This window comes from Elaeis guineensis, chromosome 4 (genome assembly GCF_000442705.2).
Source record: "Elaeis guineensis isolate ETL-2024a chromosome 4, EG11, whole genome shotgun sequence".
Taxonomy (NCBI): domain Eukaryota; kingdom Viridiplantae; phylum Streptophyta; class Magnoliopsida; order Arecales; family Arecaceae; genus Elaeis; species Elaeis guineensis.
In genome coordinates this window covers 16,045,468-16,066,428 of record NC_025996.2, presented here as the reverse complement: position 1 = coordinate 16,066,428, position 20,961 = coordinate 16,045,468, and the positions used below count along the sequence as shown (strand labels likewise).

At 36.8% G+C, this 20,961-nt stretch overlaps 1 protein-coding gene across 1 annotated transcript; it reads left to right on the top strand.

Annotated features, from left to right (window-relative positions):
• The first annotated feature begins 1,003 nt into the window (after positions 1-1,003).
• LOC105043680 (E3 ubiquitin-protein ligase BRE1-like 1) lies at positions 1,004-20,245 on the top strand. Its single transcript, XM_010921333.4, is given in 20 exon segments — positions 1,004-1,569; positions 4,668-4,829; positions 4,915-5,002; positions 6,525-6,749; positions 6,863-7,030; positions 7,282-7,475; positions 7,566-7,649; positions 7,769-7,888; positions 7,993-8,020; positions 8,023-8,178; positions 8,279-8,439; positions 8,534-8,605; positions 11,632-11,708; positions 12,956-13,150; positions 13,630-13,702; positions 13,794-13,880; positions 18,242-18,379; positions 18,497-18,699; positions 18,778-18,943; positions 19,279-20,245. Coding segments are annotated over 20 exon segments (2,643 nt in total). The 5' UTR covers positions 1,004-1,455; the 3' UTR covers positions 19,411-20,245.
• The last annotated feature ends 716 nt before the right edge of the window (positions 20,246-20,961 follow it).

Genomic DNA, 20,961 nt, shown 5'->3' with positions numbered 1-20,961 from the left:
GAGGTGAGGGGGTTTAGTGGCGGCGAAGCCAGGGGAGGGGAAGGGAGTGAAGGGGAGGACAGCGATGGCAAAGACCCATGGAGAGGGAACAAAAAGCTTTCGAAAAGATTCAGGGAAAAAGAGAGCCCAGGATCTCTCCTGGATTTATGATACATGGCGGGCTGGAAAATTGATGCGCATCGTGTTGGGAGAGCCTGGGACTCTTCTTTCATATATAGTATAGATATTTGTCATTACAAACTTTTTAGCTACTATTAGTGAACTAATTTATGCATCACCACAGAGAGGCAAAGTATGATGGTGTCATTAGGACTATAACTCAAACCCGCATATCTAGTACCCAATAAGAACTCAACCTGGACTTCATCTAAACCAATACATAGGTTGGGTATTGAATCAAAGACAGACCTGCTGAAAATTTCGAGTTAGGTTCGGATATTATGCTCGAACTATATACATGCATACAATAACGCTAGTTTTATTTATGTATCCTTTAATTAAAAAAAATAATGACATGATTTTAGTTCATTATTGTTATATAGTTAGCAATCGGGTATTTTTAGTTCACGATTGAATTTTTGCAGTATTCAGTGGATGTTTATGAACTTCTGGAAGTATGGATTGTTTAGTCTGGTGAACCTTTCAAGATATAAGTTGCCAAAAAAAAAAAAAAAAAACTTTCCAGATATATAATATTTGATATTCGATGGTTTCCAGACCCGACCTCAAAAATCGACCCAAACTTGATGTACGTATCTATGATCCGAATCTGGACCTGACCCAATCCAGCAATGGTTCGGTTAGGGAACTGGGAATAGAAATTAGACCTGAATTATCAACAGGTTCGGTAAACGCTAAACCCGTCTCGGCACGGTAGCATCCATAGCGCCATCGAGGGTCGGGATCAGAGGCCATTTTATTGAATGACAATAATACCCTCGAAGTTTCCTAAAAGTAAATCCCCTTGGTCCCGTGCCCGCATCCCATCATCCCAATATCGTTCCCCTCACCCCCCACCCTTTCTCTCTCTCTTCTCTTGGGGGTGCTCGTGTCTTGCTCGCTTCCTATCTAGAAACCCCACCTGTATGCCCAGGCCCCAACTCCCACCTCCCACATCCGTCCCTGCTTCGCCCCTTCCCGCCCCAACAAAAGAATTCCACCCCTCGGATTTTGGCGTTCTTTAAAGGGTAGAGGTTAAGGAAAGATCCCATCTTGGTCAAAATAGTCGAAATCTTTGTCTGCTTTCTTGCCCTAGTTTTGCCCGAACTTGTTTTTCCCATCTTTCTGTGGCTTTTTGTAGTGATCTGTAAGTTAGGGTTTGAAAATTTTCGTTTCGCGTGCGAGAAACCTTTTGCTATATCGATCTTTGGCTTCTCCAGAGACAAATTTGGTTCCTTTTTGAGTCCACATGTGACTGTGGAGCAGTTGTTTAGGGTTTCTCTTTTCTTTATAGTTATGGGGAGCACTGGCGAGCCGGACCGGAAGAGGCGCCATTTCAGCTCCATATCCCCCACTGCCGGAGCAGCTGCCATGAAGCAACCTTTGGCACCTTGCTTGGATGACAAGAAGGTATGATCTTTATGGATATCATGAACGTCTCCCGATTAGTAGTTTTGTTTAGTCGTGATCTAATCCGATTGTGGTCCGTAAGAGTCTGCTTTTGGACTTTTTTGTGTCATCTCTAGGGTTGGGAGGAGATGAATATGATGTTGATTAGAAAGTAATTGGGTTGATTGGTCTAAGGATTTGATTGATATGATCCCCAACCGTGCACTGTAGTTTCAAAATTTCAATTTTTAATATTTTAGTTGATTGTTCGGTGGTCAGGGCTATAAAATACAAGGAAAGTTTGTTCCTTAAAAGAGTACACGTGGAGTTGCAGAGTGCTTTAATGAAATGAGGCTGGAGTTGTGAGTCCAATTGAAGCACAAGTTATAAAACTTAAATCATTGCACATGTATCATATAAAACTTCAAATGCTGTAATTAGTTTATGACAGTATTGATTAATTGCTGTGTTATCTCTTTGAATCAATAAAATCCAGTATGATTTCATAAGCCTTTTGGAGTAATCTTTAATGCTGCAGCTGAGAGGGCACTGATTGGATGCTGTGACTGTCTGATGCTTTACTCCTATCCATGTTGTTTGGTGGTTGCCTATGTCACATTTAATTGAGTTATGTGCGAAGGAAAAGATAAACTATACATTAGGAAAGCAATTTACTGGATATGTTGTATTTTTATTTTCTTGAGGAATTATTGGTTGGAAAAGGATGAACTGAACCCTCAGTGGGAATGATTCGGTACGCTATGTGGCACCAAGCTAGGTTGAGTTAAAAGTAACATTTAAGATTGAATGAAAGCTTCAAATCAGTTTCAATGCAACTAGACATTTATATTTTATATCTAATGCTCTTGATTTGAGGTTCTCCTCATGTTGAGGTTAGACTATTCAAAAATACCTTGGGGCTCATAAGTAAGGCTACATAATGTGTGGCATGCATGTAATGTGGGCATGGTTGAGGAAATCATTTTGTGCCATGTGCTACTCCTTCAATGGCAGGAAACTTCTACATAGGTTAACCTACTTACTTCAAAAGCTCCCCAATTATCAAAATCAAACGTGCTATTTGTCTCATGCAATATTTTGTTTAGTGTTTGCCTTGTTATTTTTAAGTCTAAGCTAGTTTATTATTAATCATTAGATTATGAACAATTTACTATCTTGTGATATGTAACTTGTAACACATAGATGATTAACATGTTGGTGCAATTCCCTTCCTTTCATGTTGAGAGCCACCAACTTTGCTATACATGGAAATGAAACAGTGTTTTACCATCATTCAAGTTTGTGCATTTGTTTCTAGCTTGTTATAGTGAAATTGCTAGTAAACTAGGAGGCATGTAAAGAAAAATTGTTAGTTATTAGATATTATTAGCTATTAAATTCTTCTTATTGTTTAGCAAACAATATACTGTTCCAAATTTCAAAAATTATTGCAGTGCATTTTGATTGTATATGCTTGCCATGTTTCGCAGGTTGATTTAGTTGACTTGTATCAGAATCAGATCCAGTCAGATAAGATATCTAGACCTGTTGGTTGGGATTTGTCCTATACATGGACCTAATTCTTAACTGAGCTAGTTATGAATTTGAGTCCCATGCATATGAATGACACAAGCACATGCTAGTTAAATGATTATACAACAACTCTACTAGACACATGAAGGGTGTTTGATGTATAAATCTAAACATATAAATGCATAGTTATGCAGTGGCATGCATTATGTGAAGAAAATATGCATTAGACCATGCGGCAGTACTCGAGAACCACTAAAATATTATTCTCAAACATAATACCTACTTAGTATCTCAAAAAGATGCACAGATATTTTGAGACTGTGTGGCTAGCATTGCAAGTAGTACAAATCCCATGAAGGTTAACATGTACTATTTTGTCCTACTCCAACATCCGTGCTTCTGATTGAATGGAATGAATTACCTATTAGAGGTAACCCCATTCTGGATAAAAAATATTTTTATCTGGCATTACATGGGTGTCAAATATCTAAATATTAATGAGCTACTTATATTTATTTCTTTACTTCTTAATCATTTTCTGGCAAGAAGAGTATTGGTTACTTATTGTTTTGGAAGTAAACCTCTTGTTGATATATCAGACTACTGTTTTGCTTTTTTAAAATCTAATAGTAGAAGCATACTATTGTAGACATTAGACAAATGCCTAACATGTTGAATTTTCAGTCAGATAATGCTTTCTAAACAAACAGAATTATTTCTTTAATCTTTCTTCAATGTCTTCATCATCAAGTTCTTGTGAATGATGTGGTTAAAGTTTCTCGTTACCGAATTTTGTCATTTAGCGGCACCTGCATGGTTTTTGGAGATGGTCACTCTTGTGTAGTTGGCAAGAATAATATTCTTTAATAAAAAGTTGTTACAGTTACTAGGTTGTTTGTCTATACCCTTAGTTGGATCTTGCACTTCATTTTAACCATTCAGGCATCTGAAGATATCCATGAAATATACATTATGAATGCACGATTGTTTTAGTTGTAAAACGATAGCATTGGAAGCTTGTAAGTGTTCTCTGTGAAAACATTTGCTCTTTATTCTTTTCTCCTGTGTGCTTAATAGCTACTGTTTAGTTGTGTCAGTGATCTCATAAGAACTGATAATTGAATTTATGCTTTTCATTTGGTAGGAGTGATTGTTTGAAAGCAAAATCCATCCTCTCGTTATATTAGTTTATTTATCTTTTGATAAGCTTATCTGAAAAGAAAGATGCATTCTTATTAATAAAGATGGGACAAGCATAGGTTTTTGATAGAATTCAGGATGCTAGGATAAAGGATATACTGTTTCAGTCTAAAACTCTAATATTGAATTTTGTATTTGTCCTGACCTCTGTATACCATCACAAGATGAAATAACCAGCTTAGGGTATAAGGCATATATTTGTGTCATTGTGTGTGTTTGTGTGTGTCTCTTGGATTATGATGCTGATGTTTAGTCTCATGTTGTAAACTTTCCATATATAAATTTTAACCGGAAAGGCAAGCCTGTGTCGGATGTTTGTGTCTCAATATTTTATTTTCCTTCTTTAAGATGTAAAGTAATTTGTTCTGGTAATTTAAATCTTGTAGCTTGATGTCACTGTCCTTCAATACAAAAATCAAAAGCTTGTTGAACAATTAGAAGCTCAGAGAGTTGAGTATCTTGCTCTTGAGAATAAGTTCACTCAGCTGAAAGAGAAACATAAGAATTACAGGGACACATTACTTGTGGTCAATAACTCATGGGAGCAAGTAAGTGACCCTTTCTTCTATTTAATTATGATATTCCACCAAATATTGTGCATTGCCTTGAATACTTTTTTGGATGTTTCAACAGCTTGTCGGTGATTTGGAATCGCTTTCTGTTTGCACAAGTGGATCTGCAAGTGATGGATATGATTTAAGACATTCTCATATGACAGAGGGTGAGATTTCTAGCCTTCTTCCTGATAAACCTGTCCTTTGCTCATTGTTCAGAGGTTACTTTTAGTATAAATGGGACAAACAATTAAAAAGTTTTGTCTTAGCTCATGTTCAAAGGATTGCTAATCTTTATGAAAGATAGTATACATATAAATATTTGATTTGAGTGCTTTGCAGTGCTGTCTTAAAAATTCATTAACAAGACAACAGTTGATTTTTGTTTTTTTTCTAATGACTTATTAGAATTTTCTTCACTGGGGTTGGGGAATTGCACGTACATACCTTTTGCAAGACTTGCTACACAAGGATAACATGAGAAGATACTCAATAAAGTCTAATAAGCCAGCTTTCGTGTTTTAATGCATGTCTTATGCTCTTTTTCCCCTTTCATGAAAATAGAATGCTTAGATTACTTTAGTTAAAGTTTTATTCGTCTTATTTTTCCCTCCTTTTGCTTTGTTGGTCACTGGATAAAAAGTGCTTCTGCAATGGATATCGATCAGATATGAGACATTTAAATAAGTAATAATTTTAAAGATATTTTTCATGGTAATGCCTGTTGCAAGGCTCTATACTATTCAAAAGAATATATGGTATACCTATTGCTTCTTTGGTATTTCTTGGCATTTCAAAGCTCTATATATAATCGGTAAATTCATTTGTGGTGAAAATTTGGCAGGCCTGCTACGTTGTCATGCCATATTCATTTTGTTAGCTGAACTAAGCAGTTCCATACTGCCTTCCTTTCCCCATCCAAAGATCCAGCACTCAAGGTGCATACTTTTTGTTCACTGGTCATATTCCAAGTGGTTCACAAGTTACAACACCCAGATATACAACTTGTTGGAAACGTAGTTTTTTGGATTCTTCTAGACTGGTTGTCTAATCTGTAACCAGATAATAGAATCAGGTGATGGTGTTTGGTCTATCACCTGCCTCTTGGCAGGACTGCTGGCTGTGGCATGCCATGCACTGTTCCTTGTGCTGAAGCAACAAATAGGAATAAAAATAAAAAACAAAAAATAAAATAAAAACCTTTTAAAATTTCAAAATAATTTTAATAGATTCCGTGCCAACCCATGCTATGTGCCAATGTTGCCTTGGGTTTGTCACTTGCTACCTGGCAGAACCAGCACATGAAATCATTAAAGTTGTGCAGCTATTTGATGTAACCTTAAAGTCGCACTTTTTTTGAGATGATAAGGCAATGGATGTTGGAGTTGTGAGGGTAATTTGGATCTCACATTATAGTAGGGGTTGCCATGGGTCAGGTTTAGCTCAGGCCTCTTTCCTTTTTGTGTGTGTGTGTGTGTGTGTGTCAGGGATGTTGTATGCAGTGCATCTGTCTGTATGGCACTGTTCCATGAGCTTATCATTTTATGTGCTTATCCATGGGGGAGCAGTGTTAATTTTTTCCCACCTTCATCTTTGTCACAGTCCTTTCTTCATTTGTTTTTTTTTTTTTTAATTTTATAGTGTCCTTTCTTCAGTTGTTGGATGAACAAGTATTACTTTCTCATTCAGATGGAGCATCCTGCCACACAGAGGATGATTTTTTAAACAGACTCCTAGAAACTGGTGCTACTGAAAGCTCAAATTATGTATCCCCTAGTGAAAAAGAAGATGATATAGGAGCAAAGCAACTGAGGGAAAAAAACGTCTTACATAATATCATAGCTTCATTTAATGATGTGTGCCATGTAAATGAGGAACTTGCTGCTGCTCTCCTGGTGTCTCTTCCAGAAGATGGTAAAACCTCCAGTTTCATGTTGCAGATTATTATTTCAACACTTTTCACTTCGGGTTTGTGTTTGTAACGTGTTTCTGACCTTTATTTTTATTTTTGGTTTGGTGCATCATAGAGCACAGCAGACAATTAATTAAGACTGCTAACGATCTGGAGGTGGAACTTGGGAAATTTTTAGCGGCATTAGGTGATCTTCATTTGAAACATAGACTGTTGACAGATAAGTTCCAGAACCATCAAGATGCGGATGCTAAAAATAAGGCTGAACATAAATGTTTGGCAGGTATTTTCATTATGTCTTTCAGAGGATCCTCTTAAAATTTTCAATATATCATACATGCAGTGCATGCTTGCCTTCTTGCAACAAACTTATGCTACATCTTCAAAAGTGGAGTTCATAGCTTTTTGTCCATAAGTTTGCATGAAGATTGTTCATTACACACACCAATGTATGTTTGCACATGCCTTGTTCCTTTTGCATGCAGTAATTATGTATTATTGCTGCCGTTGACCTTTGCCTCCCTTCTTGTGAAGAGGAGTTGGCAAGTACTGTTGCTGAGTTAGAAGAAAGCAATCGTAAACTGGCAGCCCTCAAGGCACAAAGAGATACAACACAAGGGACGCCTTTTCTTTTTCCAACTTTAGGAAATAAACATGTTGGTGGGGATAAGGTCAGAGATAAACAAAAAGAACTACAAGATCTAGAGTCTACACTCAAGGAACTGATGGTACACATCAGCACATAATTTCTTGTGATATTTAGCAGCTGTTTTGATAGATGTGATAGTTTCATGTCTTGCTGTTGGAATCCTGACCAGAATTTAGTTTCAAGCCGGCTGGTAGAGATTAGGAGTCTACATGAAGAAAGAATTAAAATTTTGAAGAAGTTAGCTAACTTGCAGGTCAGTTTTGTTGTTTTATTTTCTGTTATTGGTTTAGTGTGATTGTATACTATATTCAATACTTTTTCAATTGGAGTGCAGCTGAAATTTCGTTATGTATTTGGGAAAATAATTTGCAGAACACTTTGAGGGATATCAAGAGTATATCTTCATCCAAAGCTTTTCAGTTGCTGAACGATCAATTAGAAAAGTCAAAGGCAGAAATGGATCAGTGTCGGGCATCTTTGGAGAAATTACAGGTGGTAACTGGTCGGTAGATATAAGTTGCCTATTTAGATATGCTGGTTGTGTGACTTTCTTTTTGGTGGACTTAGAGATTCTTTTTCCGTATTTATTATGATAGGTTGAAAAGGACAACTTTGTTTGGCATGAAAAGAAATGACTTTGAAAGTTGATCTAGCTGAGGTATCTTGGAGAGTATCTGCCTTTTCTGAATCTAGAACTGTTGAGCTAGAGCAGGAGTTGCACAGACTAGCTGAGGAAAGGATTCTGTTGGAAACCAAGCTTGAAGAGGCTTCAAGAGAACCAGGTATGCTGAATAATTTTTTTGGTTCTACTTCATAAAATCAGCATTTCTTTACCTTATCATTCGATACGCTCTTTTTAGGCATCACCCTTGAACATTTCAGGTAGGAAAAAAATTATCACAGAATTCAAAGCACTAGTATCCTCACTACCTAAGGATATGGGAATCATGCAAAGCGAACTTGGTAAATATAAGGAAGCTGCTTCAGAGCTCCATTCTTTACGAGCAGAAGTTCAATCTCTTTCCAGTATGTTACAAAGGAAGGTAAGGGTTTGTCGTACAGGTCATTATACAAAAGCATTACACTAGTTTGTCCATATTAGATTGTGGGAAGGACTTAAACATATTCTTCCTATAGGAGGCCGAGCTGGAATGTATATCTGATCAATATGCTAGCCAGCTTTCTGAAGTAAAGAAACTGCAGTCTGCGGTATGCTTGCTATCTTATGTACATATGTTTTTATTTTCAGCCTACTAACAAGTGATAGTGAGCCTCATTTGCTAGTTCAAATAAACAAATGAAATAGGCTTGTAGATTGTCAAAATCTTGCCCTTTGATTACTGGTTGATTTTTACCTTCATTCTTTTGTTTCACGTAAACAGTTGTCATAAGCTAAAAGTCTGGATATGCATAAATATTCTTGTGAATGAGATGCAAAAATCAATAATGACCTAGGTCCTGCTTGGTTACTGCATAAATTTAATTATCTCTACTTATTCTTAATCTAGAAAACTATTTGGCTATAATGGCAAAATAGTTTTGACCAGTTAAAGAGGGACAAATACCAAAAAGTGCTTTTCACTTTTTTGAAATTCCAAAAATACCCTTATTCTACTTTATTGGGTCCTAGAAAGAATTTGTTTGGCTGAGTAGAGTTGGATAAGTGAAATTTATTCTGCTTTGTTCAAGGTTATTTGTGAACCAAAAGGTTCCCAAAAGTAGGATTTTTCTTGCCTAAAACTGACTATTGTAGTATTATCGATGAATGCTAAGTTCTATGACAACATGAGTCAAGAATAATGTTAGATGTGATATCAAGATTTTAAGCTATCTTTATGAGCAATTTCAGTCTATTGTATGATATTGGCTTGCATGAATTAAAGAATGATATGAGGTTGTGCTATTCATAGGTGATCCAATTAGGTAGAATGAAGAAATTCCTTCAACCTGCTCAACTTGAATGTCTCAAAAGAAAATTTCGAAAATAGAAAAATTGGCAAAAGTGAGGCCTAGATCCCCTTTTCTTTCGTTAATTTTTCATGATCCACAAATCATTGTGTATATCATAGGTGGGAAGTAGAGTATATTTTCTTTGTTTTCACTCCTTATGTTAGGGTTCTTTGGGATGAAAAGTAGAATCTATGCTCTTTGCTTCTCTCCCTCTAATTCCCCTTCTAAAATCATGGCCTATGCCATCTATTTATACTAGTGAGTCTTAATTTGAGTTGATTTTTTTCTCTTAGCTAAAGAGGAGAAGGTGCATGTTCTCTACTACTCTTTAGAGGTCCACTCTCGTTATTTGAGTCAGGTTCTCTTTTTATGCTAGTGAAGTCCATTCCAAGTTAGGTTAGATTTATCTCCTAATTAAAATAGAATACAAGTTACAAAAATAATAAAAATATTTAACATTTTTTAAATTCGAGTGGAAGCTAGATCTTGATTCTTGACTCCTATATTAAATTTGTCTTCAATTGCATCACCAAATTCTTCCCAAAGTAGATGTTATGACTTTTCGAAATTTCAGTATTTTATTGAGCCCTGGATCTGGCAGATCCTGCTCTTAGAACTTGTCCAGACCCACATGAAGTAGTTGGGTTGGTTCATGGTAGGTCATATGGTTCTCTTAGATTGGAGCTATCCCACTTTAGGGAATTTAGCTCGTGCTGAATTAATGATAGAGTTGGGAAAAACCTGCCTCCCTTTCCGTATATGAGCCTCCTTTGGAGGGCCAAAAAGTGCTTTCTGGCATCTCAAAAGTCTTGCAAAAAAGCTTAATTTTCTGGAAAATTGGAAAGTTGAAGATGTTGGCTAGCTTGACGGCTATTTGATGGTTGTACCAATAACTTGGGATAGAATGCCACCATTATCAAAGTTGGGGGCTTTAAAGGTTCTGTGCAAGGACCGCAAAACCAATATCGAGACCTGTGCCTGTCGGCCAGTCGGTGGTACAAGTCGGTGCGGATCCTACCAGACCGGATTGGCACGAATTGACATAGAAGTGAAGAAAGAAATTGGGAAGGAGAATAAGAGAGAAAGAGGGGAGGGGGGAGGGGGAGGGGGAGGGAGAGGGTGGTTGGAGGAGACACCGATGGCGGCCACAGGTGGGCCGCGGGCGTGTTTGCGGGGCTGCAAAGGCTTCTGTTTCCTTTGCCAAATTACGGTCGAGAGAGAGAGAGGGTGGAGGAAAAGAAGAGGGAGGGAAAGCCGGTGGAGAGGCCGCTGGAGGGCCTTCGGCTGGCCGTCATAGCCACTGGATGGTGAAATCATGGCCTGCGGCTCCGCGGGCATGAAACAGGGGCGACTATCCCTATTCATCGTATTTTTTTTTAAACGATGATAAATAGTGAAGCTGGCTTCATTATGGAAGGGGTTTTTTAAACCATGTTTCTAAATCTTGGTGAGACGGGGGGTGTCTCAGCCATCTTGTCTTGTTCCTATGAGAAAATGGAATTGGATGGGGTGGGATGTGAAACCCATCAATGTGTGGAAAGAAGAAAAGAAAAAAAGAAAGGGAAAGAAAAAGAAAAAGGACAGAAGGAAAGGAAGGGAGAATAAAAAGAAAGGAGAGAAAGAAGGAAGAAAGGAAAGAAAGAGGAAAAAAGGAAAGGAAGGGAGGAGAAAAAGAGAGGAAGAAAATAAGGGAAAGAAAAAGGAAAAAAAAAGAAGGAAAAGAAGGAGAAAAAAAGGGAGGGAAAAAAGGAAAGGAAGGGAGAAGAAAAAGAAAGTAAGGAAAGAAAAAGGAAAAAAAGGAAGAAAAGAAGGAAGAAGAAAAGAAGGAAAGTAAATTGAAAAAGAAGAAAAAAATGAATAAGAAAAGAAATAAAGGAAAGAAGAGAGAGATATGGAGGGGTACCTATCAAGATGCTTGACTGAGATGGTTGCTGGGACAGGGAAAGAGAGTGGGATATCTTGTTCCTTGGAGAAACTAGGACATCCTCGTACCATGAAATTTGAAACTTGCATTAAAAAACTAGCCTGTATTTGTAACATCATGTTTCACTTTGATTTGTGATTGAAATTGACAACTTGTTTGGCAATATAGCCTGTGTGATAGTTTATATTACCTGTAAAAATCATGCTTACCAATTTTACATTTGGTAGATCATTTAAATTAATTTCTCTCTTTGTGTTAGGAGGTATTAAATTATATTGCTTTATATGCTATTTTGTTATATTGTTTATTTTGCACTTGCTGTATCTACTTTACCATAGGTTGCATGTTTATGGTGATGTAGGTTCGAGATTTAAGACAGGCTAATCAAGAGTTGAATATATTTCTAGAGATGTATAGACGTGAATCTACTGATTCCAGGTAGTAAATTTTATCATTTTCTGTAAAATCACTTGATGCTTCTTGAATTTTATCCTCTTTTAAGGTATTGAATTTGCAGGGGCTTTTGTTTTAATATTTTGGAATTTAGTTAACCATGACTTATTTTCATTCCGAATTCCTATTGGCATTTTTTGGGAAAGGTTTGTTTGAGGATTGCCTAATTTTATGCTTGAAGGAAAGGCCCTGTAAAACATTTTGGGGCTTTATAATGTGAAGGGTGTCAGGTTAAGCGGTTCATGTGAGCTGCACACCCAATATTTTTAGATTTTGCCTTATATAGGAAGCATGCATTTTAGGTTACCATAAGAAGTGGATCTCTTCTGATGTGTTTTGCATGATATCGTGCGTGGACTCTTTCAGATCTAGGTGCATATGATCAAGGTTTTATTGGGGCCTTCCTAGTTTTTGTGCAAGGGACGCCCTTTGTCCTGACACTTGGGATGGGATGGCTCATCTCATCTTGGTATATTTTTCAACTCATCCTGTCCTCACATTTGGGACAATGGAATGTCCACCATCCCACTGGTATTCTTGAACATTGCATATAAAATTGTTATTATCATTAGGATTTGTGCATATTGGAATGTGGGATGTGGCGTATAGTCCAATTATTGTAGCCATTTGTGAGTGGAATAGCTATGCTTTTTACTTGCTTATTCTTCACATTATTTTTAATACATTTTTAGACCTTTTAGTAAAATCAATGTGTTTCATGCCTTGCCCCATTCTTATTCTGGACTCCTTGCCTTGCACCTATGCCTCTTTAAATCGGGGCATAGAACACATATTACATATATAATATCCCTTTCTCTGTCTATCTAAATATGCATATTTTCATATATAATATTTAGTTTTATGATGTAAAATTGTGTCTGCAATTGCAGGTGAGATAACTTGCTTTTAGGGACATAATTGCATTATATTTATCAACTATTGGAGTTGAAAATTCTAAGCATTTCTGTGTTTTCACTAGATGTAGATTAGTTAATTCTATTAGTTGATGGCATGCCATCTTTAGAAAAATAATGCTGTTAAGCAACAATAAACACCATGACAAGCGGGCAGGTTGTGTGTATGTCACAAAAGCAAGGTAACTCCATGCTAGTGTTTGCATTCATATCTCAGTATAAAACATGCAGTGCTTCTGCTCATTAATGTATGTTAATCTGTTGTTTTGATCTGATTCTTATCACCAAGCTTGCTGCTTGAATTCTTTTGTTATGTAGAGAAGTCATAGAATCTAGGGACATGGAATACAAGTCATGGGCTCTTGTTCAAAGCCTTAAGTCATCTCTTGATGAACACAACTTGGAGCGCCGTGTGAAGGCAGCCAATGAAGCTGAAGCAGTATCCCAGCAGAGACTAGCGACTGCTGAAGCTAAGATTGCGGAGTTGAGGCAGAAGTTGGAAGATACTGGGAGGTATTTGTTCTGTTTTTTCTATGGTTTTTGGATTCTTGAAGGACAAGACAAATTAAACAAACTAGTGTAGAATCATACTTTGCGAGCAATACAAGTTCTAGACCTCATGTTTAATATGTTTCAGATTAGATGAATCTTTGATGATTTAATGATGATCATGTTATTATAATATTCGTTATTATTATTATTTTACTCTTATAACTTTGTAGAGTGCTTCTGCCGCACGTGAATGTTAATGTAATTGAGTGTATCATCTTGCAGTAATTGAATGTTAATGTAATGATCTAGAGGCTTAAGAACTATCCATTGTCGAGTAATTTAAACTCATCATGCTTTCGGCCCTTGATTCATTCTTGAAGACTTATATTTGCTGTATTTGGTCAAGCAGAGGAATAGTAACTGGTGGGTTGTTGAGAGTCTTTTCTTTGTTATCGTGCTTGAAGAAGTTAATGATGAAATGCCTGTTACATTCTATCCAGGGAAATATGTAAATACTCTGAGACTTTGAAATCCAAACATGAAGAAGGCGAAGCATATTTATCTGAGATTGAGGTTTGAAATTGCTTATGTAATGTTATTAAATGTGAGGGTTATAATTGATGGAAGTATATTTTGGAGTAAATATTTCACACATTCCTTGCAGAGTATTGGGCAAGCATATGAAGATATGCAAACTCAAAATCAACACCTGTTGCAACAAATCACAGAGAGAGATGATTACAATGTCAAGGTGATTTTTAGATTTGTATTTGTAATGGTTGAAGTTGGGTTTGTTTATGGTTTTTTTCCTTCAATATTGGTCATAGCCCCTTGTAAGCCTACCTTTCGTTGGAGAGCATAGCATGATCATCATCTTTCAAAATATGATAAAAACATAGAAGACTGTTATTTCTAAGAAGTAAAGGATTAGAATAAGCAAGTAAAATTTTCTTGGTACAGAATCATAGGATGTAACACAATACCAGAACTTCAGTAGCTATTTGTGTCATTTTCTGAAGTTTAATAGTTAATCCTTTTACAAGCAAAGCTTTTTTGTCATGCCACATGCATTCTGGTATAAAATTGTAGCCAGACATTTATGCAGGCATTTCCTTCTCTAGATGCAGTGCTAACAATTCCGACAGCAATTAAAAGGCTTATGCATGCTGACATTAAAATTATGAAAACATGTATGTAAGAAATGTAACAAGTTAGATGCATAGTCTATGTTATGGTCAGCAAATATAAATTACAATTACATCATGAAGAAAAGGTTGAAGCCCTTTGTGTTGGAGAGCTTAATGTTTTCCTTTAACATTATGGAAATGTGGCGGTAAGGCTGCATATATCCGACTCTCCCTAGACCCTGCAGTGGCGTAATCCTCATGCATTGGGACCTTTAAGATTATGGAGATAGTTGAACCTGAGAATTATGGATAATCCAATGGTCAATATGTGCGAAATCATTAAAACAATTTAATAAAAGGAAGAATGCTATGCGTATATGTTGAGTTGGAGAATTTCATGACATTTTCTGTAAATTAGGCATAATAAAGAAGCTTCCACAGAATATGTCAATTTGTTTGACTATGATGCAATGTAGAGTTGGCTTATTGATGAGGGTTTGCATTCATTATCTTATTTCAAGGGTAAAAACATTAATAGTTGGCTGAACTTTGGCATAGTTAAATAGATTGTTAATGTTAGAGCTTTTCTTTAAGTGGAGGCCTTGCTGGTGTTTTTGGAGAACGCTAAGGTGTTATTCTGCTTCATACTCATTCTAGGGTAATATTTTTGTGAAAAATGAGCAAAATAGTAGTAGAAGACTAAAGCTGGGATGGAAGCAATCAAAGAGAAGAGTGGAGGAATGATTTGAGGAAAGTTGGAAGGATGAAAAGTCTCATCACCATTTCCAAATGATTTGAGGAAAGGCAAAAGGATAAAAATCCTCCTCATCATTTCCAATATGTGGGTTCATTATGCTTAAATAATAAGTCATCTTACCAATCTTGTGAACTGCTTTTAAGATCACTGTAAAGAGTTATGTATTAAAACAGTGAGGATGATGCGGGTAAAAGGTAGGATTCCAGTTTTTCCTATGTTGTCAAGAGTAAGAGCAATGGGATAGATAAATAAGTGGAAGGGGGATAAATTGATGGATGGCGGAAGCGGAAATAATGAATTAAGATGGAGAATATGGTAAGGTTCAAGTAAACCAATATAAATAATTATAAGCCTTTTCTGGCATGACCTTTGGGCTCGCACTTGTCTCTTCTCACCTTTAGTCTCACACCCAAAGTTCGCCATCTCGGTATGAGTCTCTATACTTGTAAAATCCTATTATAGTGTCGGTACGCGGTTTGTTATGGTAGTGTCGGTATGGGGTGGTATGGCATACTAGTATGGGTATGGTGCGCCCTGTACTGGGCAGTATGGCAAACCATGCTCATGTCTTTAATTTAGCAAGGCTTTGGTAGAAGTGTCCTATGTCTGTTAGATCACCAGGCAAATTCGATTGAAGTCACTCAACATCGCACTGAAAATAATCAGAGCCTCTTACCATGACCTCAAACAACATGCGAAGATGGAAAACTCTTAAATTTTATTACCTCAATTTTGTATGCGAAAGAGAAGACTGTCGGTATTTAGAGCTATAGCTAATCGATTTCATCTAATATTGGATTCATTGCCTAATTCTTACAGCACCCGATTAATGAGAAAATAAAATAAAAATATCTTTTCTAGTCCTAATGGGACTTATAGTTTGTTAACCTCTTATTCCTACAATGATTACTAAGAAGAGTAGAGAAATAGTTGTCACATCATGTTTTAAGTGACTTAGCCATGCAATGGCAACATCGTAATTATTAGCATCCTCGTCATCAACTTTCACCAAAAAGAACCTTAAGTAAAATGGCCAGAGTTTCCTCATCTGTATTATAATCGATGCAGTTCAAGATGTGCTCGAATGTAATCTTTGCATTAGATGTGATACAAGTTATTAAAGTTTATGTTGTTATTAAAAAACGGATAATTTATGACATACAAAATTTTAGTTCATGGATGCCTGTGGTCAAGATTCTGGCATGTGATTCCTCACATTTTTAGCTGTGGGATGGAGGCATCAAATAGCTTTGATTTAAATTTGGCTTTAGAGGCGGTTGTCGGGTTGTTGTTGTACTGATGAAAGGATCTGATGGTTTTGCGCTGATCATCAGAAGCACGGGACAACATCCTCTTTGCTATTGGATGACTTCCCTTCAAAATTTTTATAGACCAACATTTGGTTGGATTGGATGGCTTTCTGTGAGCTTTTAGAATATTCTGACATTATGAATTGCTCATCAGATCTGGTTTTCAATTGTATGTGTTCCCTTGCTTCTCTTTTTTTCTTTGGGAAAAGAGGGAGAAGGAAGGGGAAGGGGGTGGGGGGGTTCTTCCTTGGTTGTCAGATATCTAAATATGACTTGGAGGTATAAAGGTTGACTGGAGGAGAAATGGAAATAAGTATAATCATCGAGGACTCGAATGTTTGTTGGGTACATAATTTGGAGAAATATTTTCATGTCTCATCCTATTTATTTTGGAGGTTCATACAGACAAGCTCACAAGGTTAGATAGGCTTGGGTCTTGCTCATTGCAATTTCTGCATGGAGCCAATTATTGCCAGCAGTGCCAGGTTGGTCAATCTTGTCTCTCCTAGACCCCCTTATTGACTTTGCAACTCACAATCCAAGTATATACTGTGTCCAATATATTGCAGAAAATAATGGGATCTCTAAAATAATTTGGTTAAAAATAAAAGGTTCATTTATCTGCTCAGAGTTTTGCCTATTGATTTTTGCTAGTTTCTGAATGGCTAGAGGGAGGGTTGTGAGCTGTAAGCCAGTGATAATGCCAGTCAGGTGGAACAGTCTTATATGATTTTTGCTAGTTTCTGAATGGCTAGAGGGAGGGTTGTGAGCTGTAAGCCAGTGATAATGCCAGTCATGACATCTTTAGGAAGAAATTTGCCTCTAAAGTTGCCTAATAAGTTAACCATGATACAGATGAAGAGGCTTGTTGCAGAAGTTTTTAACAGTATGTGCTGATTAGAATCTCATTAAGGCATTGCATGAACCCTATGGTAGTAACAGCATAAGTTCTATTTCATCAAATGAAGCATTAAAAAATTGAGAATATTACATGAAAATGCAAGATAAACAGTATGACTGTTGTGTTCAGGGGTAGTTAGTTTGCTAGGTATTGGTAAAGATCTAGAACTTCATCCTCAAAAATGTGGTGAAAAAAATTAGTTGGTCTAATATCACCACCAAGTATAAAGCTTAAAAAATTACATTCTCCATAATTTGCATTCTAGCCACAAAAAAGAAAAAACCATTCAAAAGTATGAGAATTCATCCCCTACCTTCTATTGGTTGTGAGAATAATTAAAGCTTAACAGTGTGCACCAATGAAAGGCATTATGTGGGGCATAACACATATGCCTTGTATAATACAAGGTCTAGGTGTCACATTTTATGTAGCCTCACCCATCAGCCTCAAAGCATTTTCAAAGAACTTTGCGTTAAGGCACAAGGCAAGATGAGCTTCCAGCCTACCAAAAAATGTCTTGACTATGATATCGTTACAGAATTTCAGATTTATGGTATGGATACGTTAAGGAAGGCCGTGAATTTTGGAGGCCTTATTATACTCTAATGATTACTTTTAATAGGGATTAATAGGTGTTATGGGGCATTTCTTATCTTTGTATTAGTGGCCTTGTTAGGTGAGCAGTGTCTGCTTTGGATCTAGATTTAAGATGTTGGGAGTTAGATTACCTACATTTTCTATAGCTAAAAGTTTGTACCAACGGAGGGCTTCCAATTCTTTCGAGCGGATTTTGTTTACCATTTTTCTTGTGCACACCTCTAATTTTTAAAGATTCTTGTTAATTCACTCCTGCTTGTGCATCTGCTTCTGGTAATTAAGATGGACATTTTACTCTGCTTAATGCTAGCAAGGACATATGTTAAATTACAATATGAACAAATTGTGAAAATAGCCGTCATGCTTCATCTATGCATATTACTTTGAGTTCTGTCTCATTTTTTTAAATTCCTTATCTAGCTTGTTGTCGAGGGTGTGAGAGCAATGCAACTGAATGATGCGCTGCGGACAGAAATACAACTGATGGACAAAAAATTGCAACAAGCAAATTCAGTCATGGATTTATACAACCTAAAAGTCGGACATTTGGATGAGCAGGTAACTTTTTTAAATGGTAGATCCACCCGCACCCTTCCTCCAAAAAAAAAAAAAAAAAATTAAAGACAATCAGTCACTGTTAAAGGTGCTTGAAATCTAATTCTGTACTTTTTGCAGTTAAAAGTTTGGTCAGAACACGTTGGGAAACTTGCGGAGGATGGGAGGCAAAATTCTGTTATTTTGGAGAATGCCCAGAGGAGGCTATTGGATGTGTGGGGTGAGTCTCAGCAGCTAAGGCAATCATTGGATGAAATACAAAGTAAGGCAGGGACAAGCCGACTGAATGTTACTGAGCTGCTAATAGAGCTAGAGAAGGAGAGGTAGTTAACTGATCTTCTATTTAATATTCTTGATGGGTGTTTTGCTAAAGCTCATGAATTTTTTGTGGAGCCAATCAGGTTTAACATGAAGAGAATAGAGGAGGACTTGGAAGTCATGACAAGGAAAGCTGAACATCTTAAGGCTCAAACTGAGGGCTATTCAGTTCTAGAAAAGCTTAGGCATGAAATAAGGGAATACAGGGGAATACTGAAGTGTAGTATCTGCCTTGACAGACAAAAAGAGGTAAGAACTCAAAATAGATTTACTGTAGTGTCTGCCTTGACAGGCAAAAAGTGGTAAGAACTCAAAATAGATTCTTTTTTTTTTTTTAATAATTAACTGTGTGCCTATGAAGCCCATTTAATTACACAACTGAAGCTTGGAAATTGACATAACTTTTTACTTTTTATTGATACTATTAAGCTATTTGTGTTATATAAGCTATCTTGTTAATCGACTAGCTTCTACTCTCTTTCTTGCTGCTGCTGCTGTTTTTTTTTTTTTTTTTTGATTAAGAAAATCTTCTACTTTTTGTTGTCCGCATATTTTGATTTGCAATTCTTTTCTTATGGACCTAGGTTGTTATTGCCAAATGCTACCATTTATTCTGTAATCAGTGCATTCAAAAGACCGTTGGAAACCGCCAACGGAGGTGTCCGGCCTGTGGCATGAGTTTTGGGCCCAATGATGTGAAACCTATCTATATATAATCAGGATGTGCAAGCTGTTTGTGCTGAAGATACAAATCCAATTGCATTGCGATGCTGGTGAGCAACAGTTCTGTGGCTGTGCGTGTGCTTATACTTGTAACATATCTTCATGGAGAATTGATTGGGTAGGTGTGTTGGCAGCCCCTCTCCATCCATAGCATGTTGCAGGAAATTGGAGGCCCATGGTTATGCTGTAGGTCTTTCTGTACATGATTTTCAGGCCATCTATTGTAAAGCCCCATCTGCACCCATTGAACTATTGGATGAGCCTACGCTATCAATTCGATTGTTTCGAAGATCCATGGAGAGCCTTATTGTTCCGTTGCATAGCTTTGCATTGTGCAATATCCAATTAATCTGAAGTCGGGTTGCAGTAGCAAATAAGAAATTTTATAGTCGCTCTGGTTGATTCTTGCAGTTTGTATCCTGTACCGTTGCTTTGGAGCGAGTGGCATGGTAAAGTTTCGATTGTTTCACATGCCTTATCCTGAGGCGGCGTTGCCCTGTGTACATATATAGGTGTAGGTGCTTGTGAAATTTGGTGTATCAAAGCTTCTTGGTATTTCTTTTTTCTGAATAATTCAGTTCTGTCGTCTAATTTAGAATGGTTTGTTTGATTGTAAGTTCAGTATACAAGTATGGAAATATTCAAAGCTAAATTGACGCATTCTGCACTTTGTTCTTTTTGTGGGATAAAGCTCGATGTGCCTGTGAGCCATCTCAGGAACTTCGTGGGACTGTAATATGTTGTGAAAATATGAAGCCTGTGTTTAAATGCCTCATCATATTCGAACGGATTGCATTGAAATCTCTGCGGCTAGCAGATTTTTTCTCATTTAGCTCATTATGCGATGTATAAATGGTAATGGATGGTTCTTTTTTCCTTTTTCTTTTGGACATAAAAGGGACTTTGAAATCATATTCAGACTGCTATCGTGTCGTTGTGGTTGGATGTGTGTGCGCGTGTGTACAAAGAAGAGTTGATGGGTAAGTTTTATTTATTTAAGTATTGATTTTTTTAAAAAAAATTGTGCATTATTCTCTTAAATTTTTCATATTTGTATATTAATTTCTATCATTTTCTTATTTACGTAAGGATCTTGTAAACTTCTTGTACAGATCGTTCCTACTGGCTCTCATTGACTGATTCTCGATTAACATCGTTCATGATTGCAAAGGGATAAAAATGTCCTTATAACTTGTAAATGAAAATCAGGTCTCAGCCCCTTTTTGCTTACACCATAATCTCTTTGGAGATTTGGTCGCTAAAGAAACAAAAGATAGAAGGACATGGATCAAAGGGTCAAATCAGTGCAAGGACGGTATAAGTAAAGCATTTCATTCATCTAGTTAACATGAGAAACGTACAAAGCGGTAAGTTACGAGTTTTAACAAAATTATAAACGTATAAAAGATAGGTAATAACATCAAATATAAAAGACTTGACGAGACTAATTGTTAAAATCCTTTTGTTTTCTATAATAATCATGTAGATCATTAACTCCGGCTTTTTAAACTCGGCCTTCAGACTCGATGAGGTTGGATGCAGTC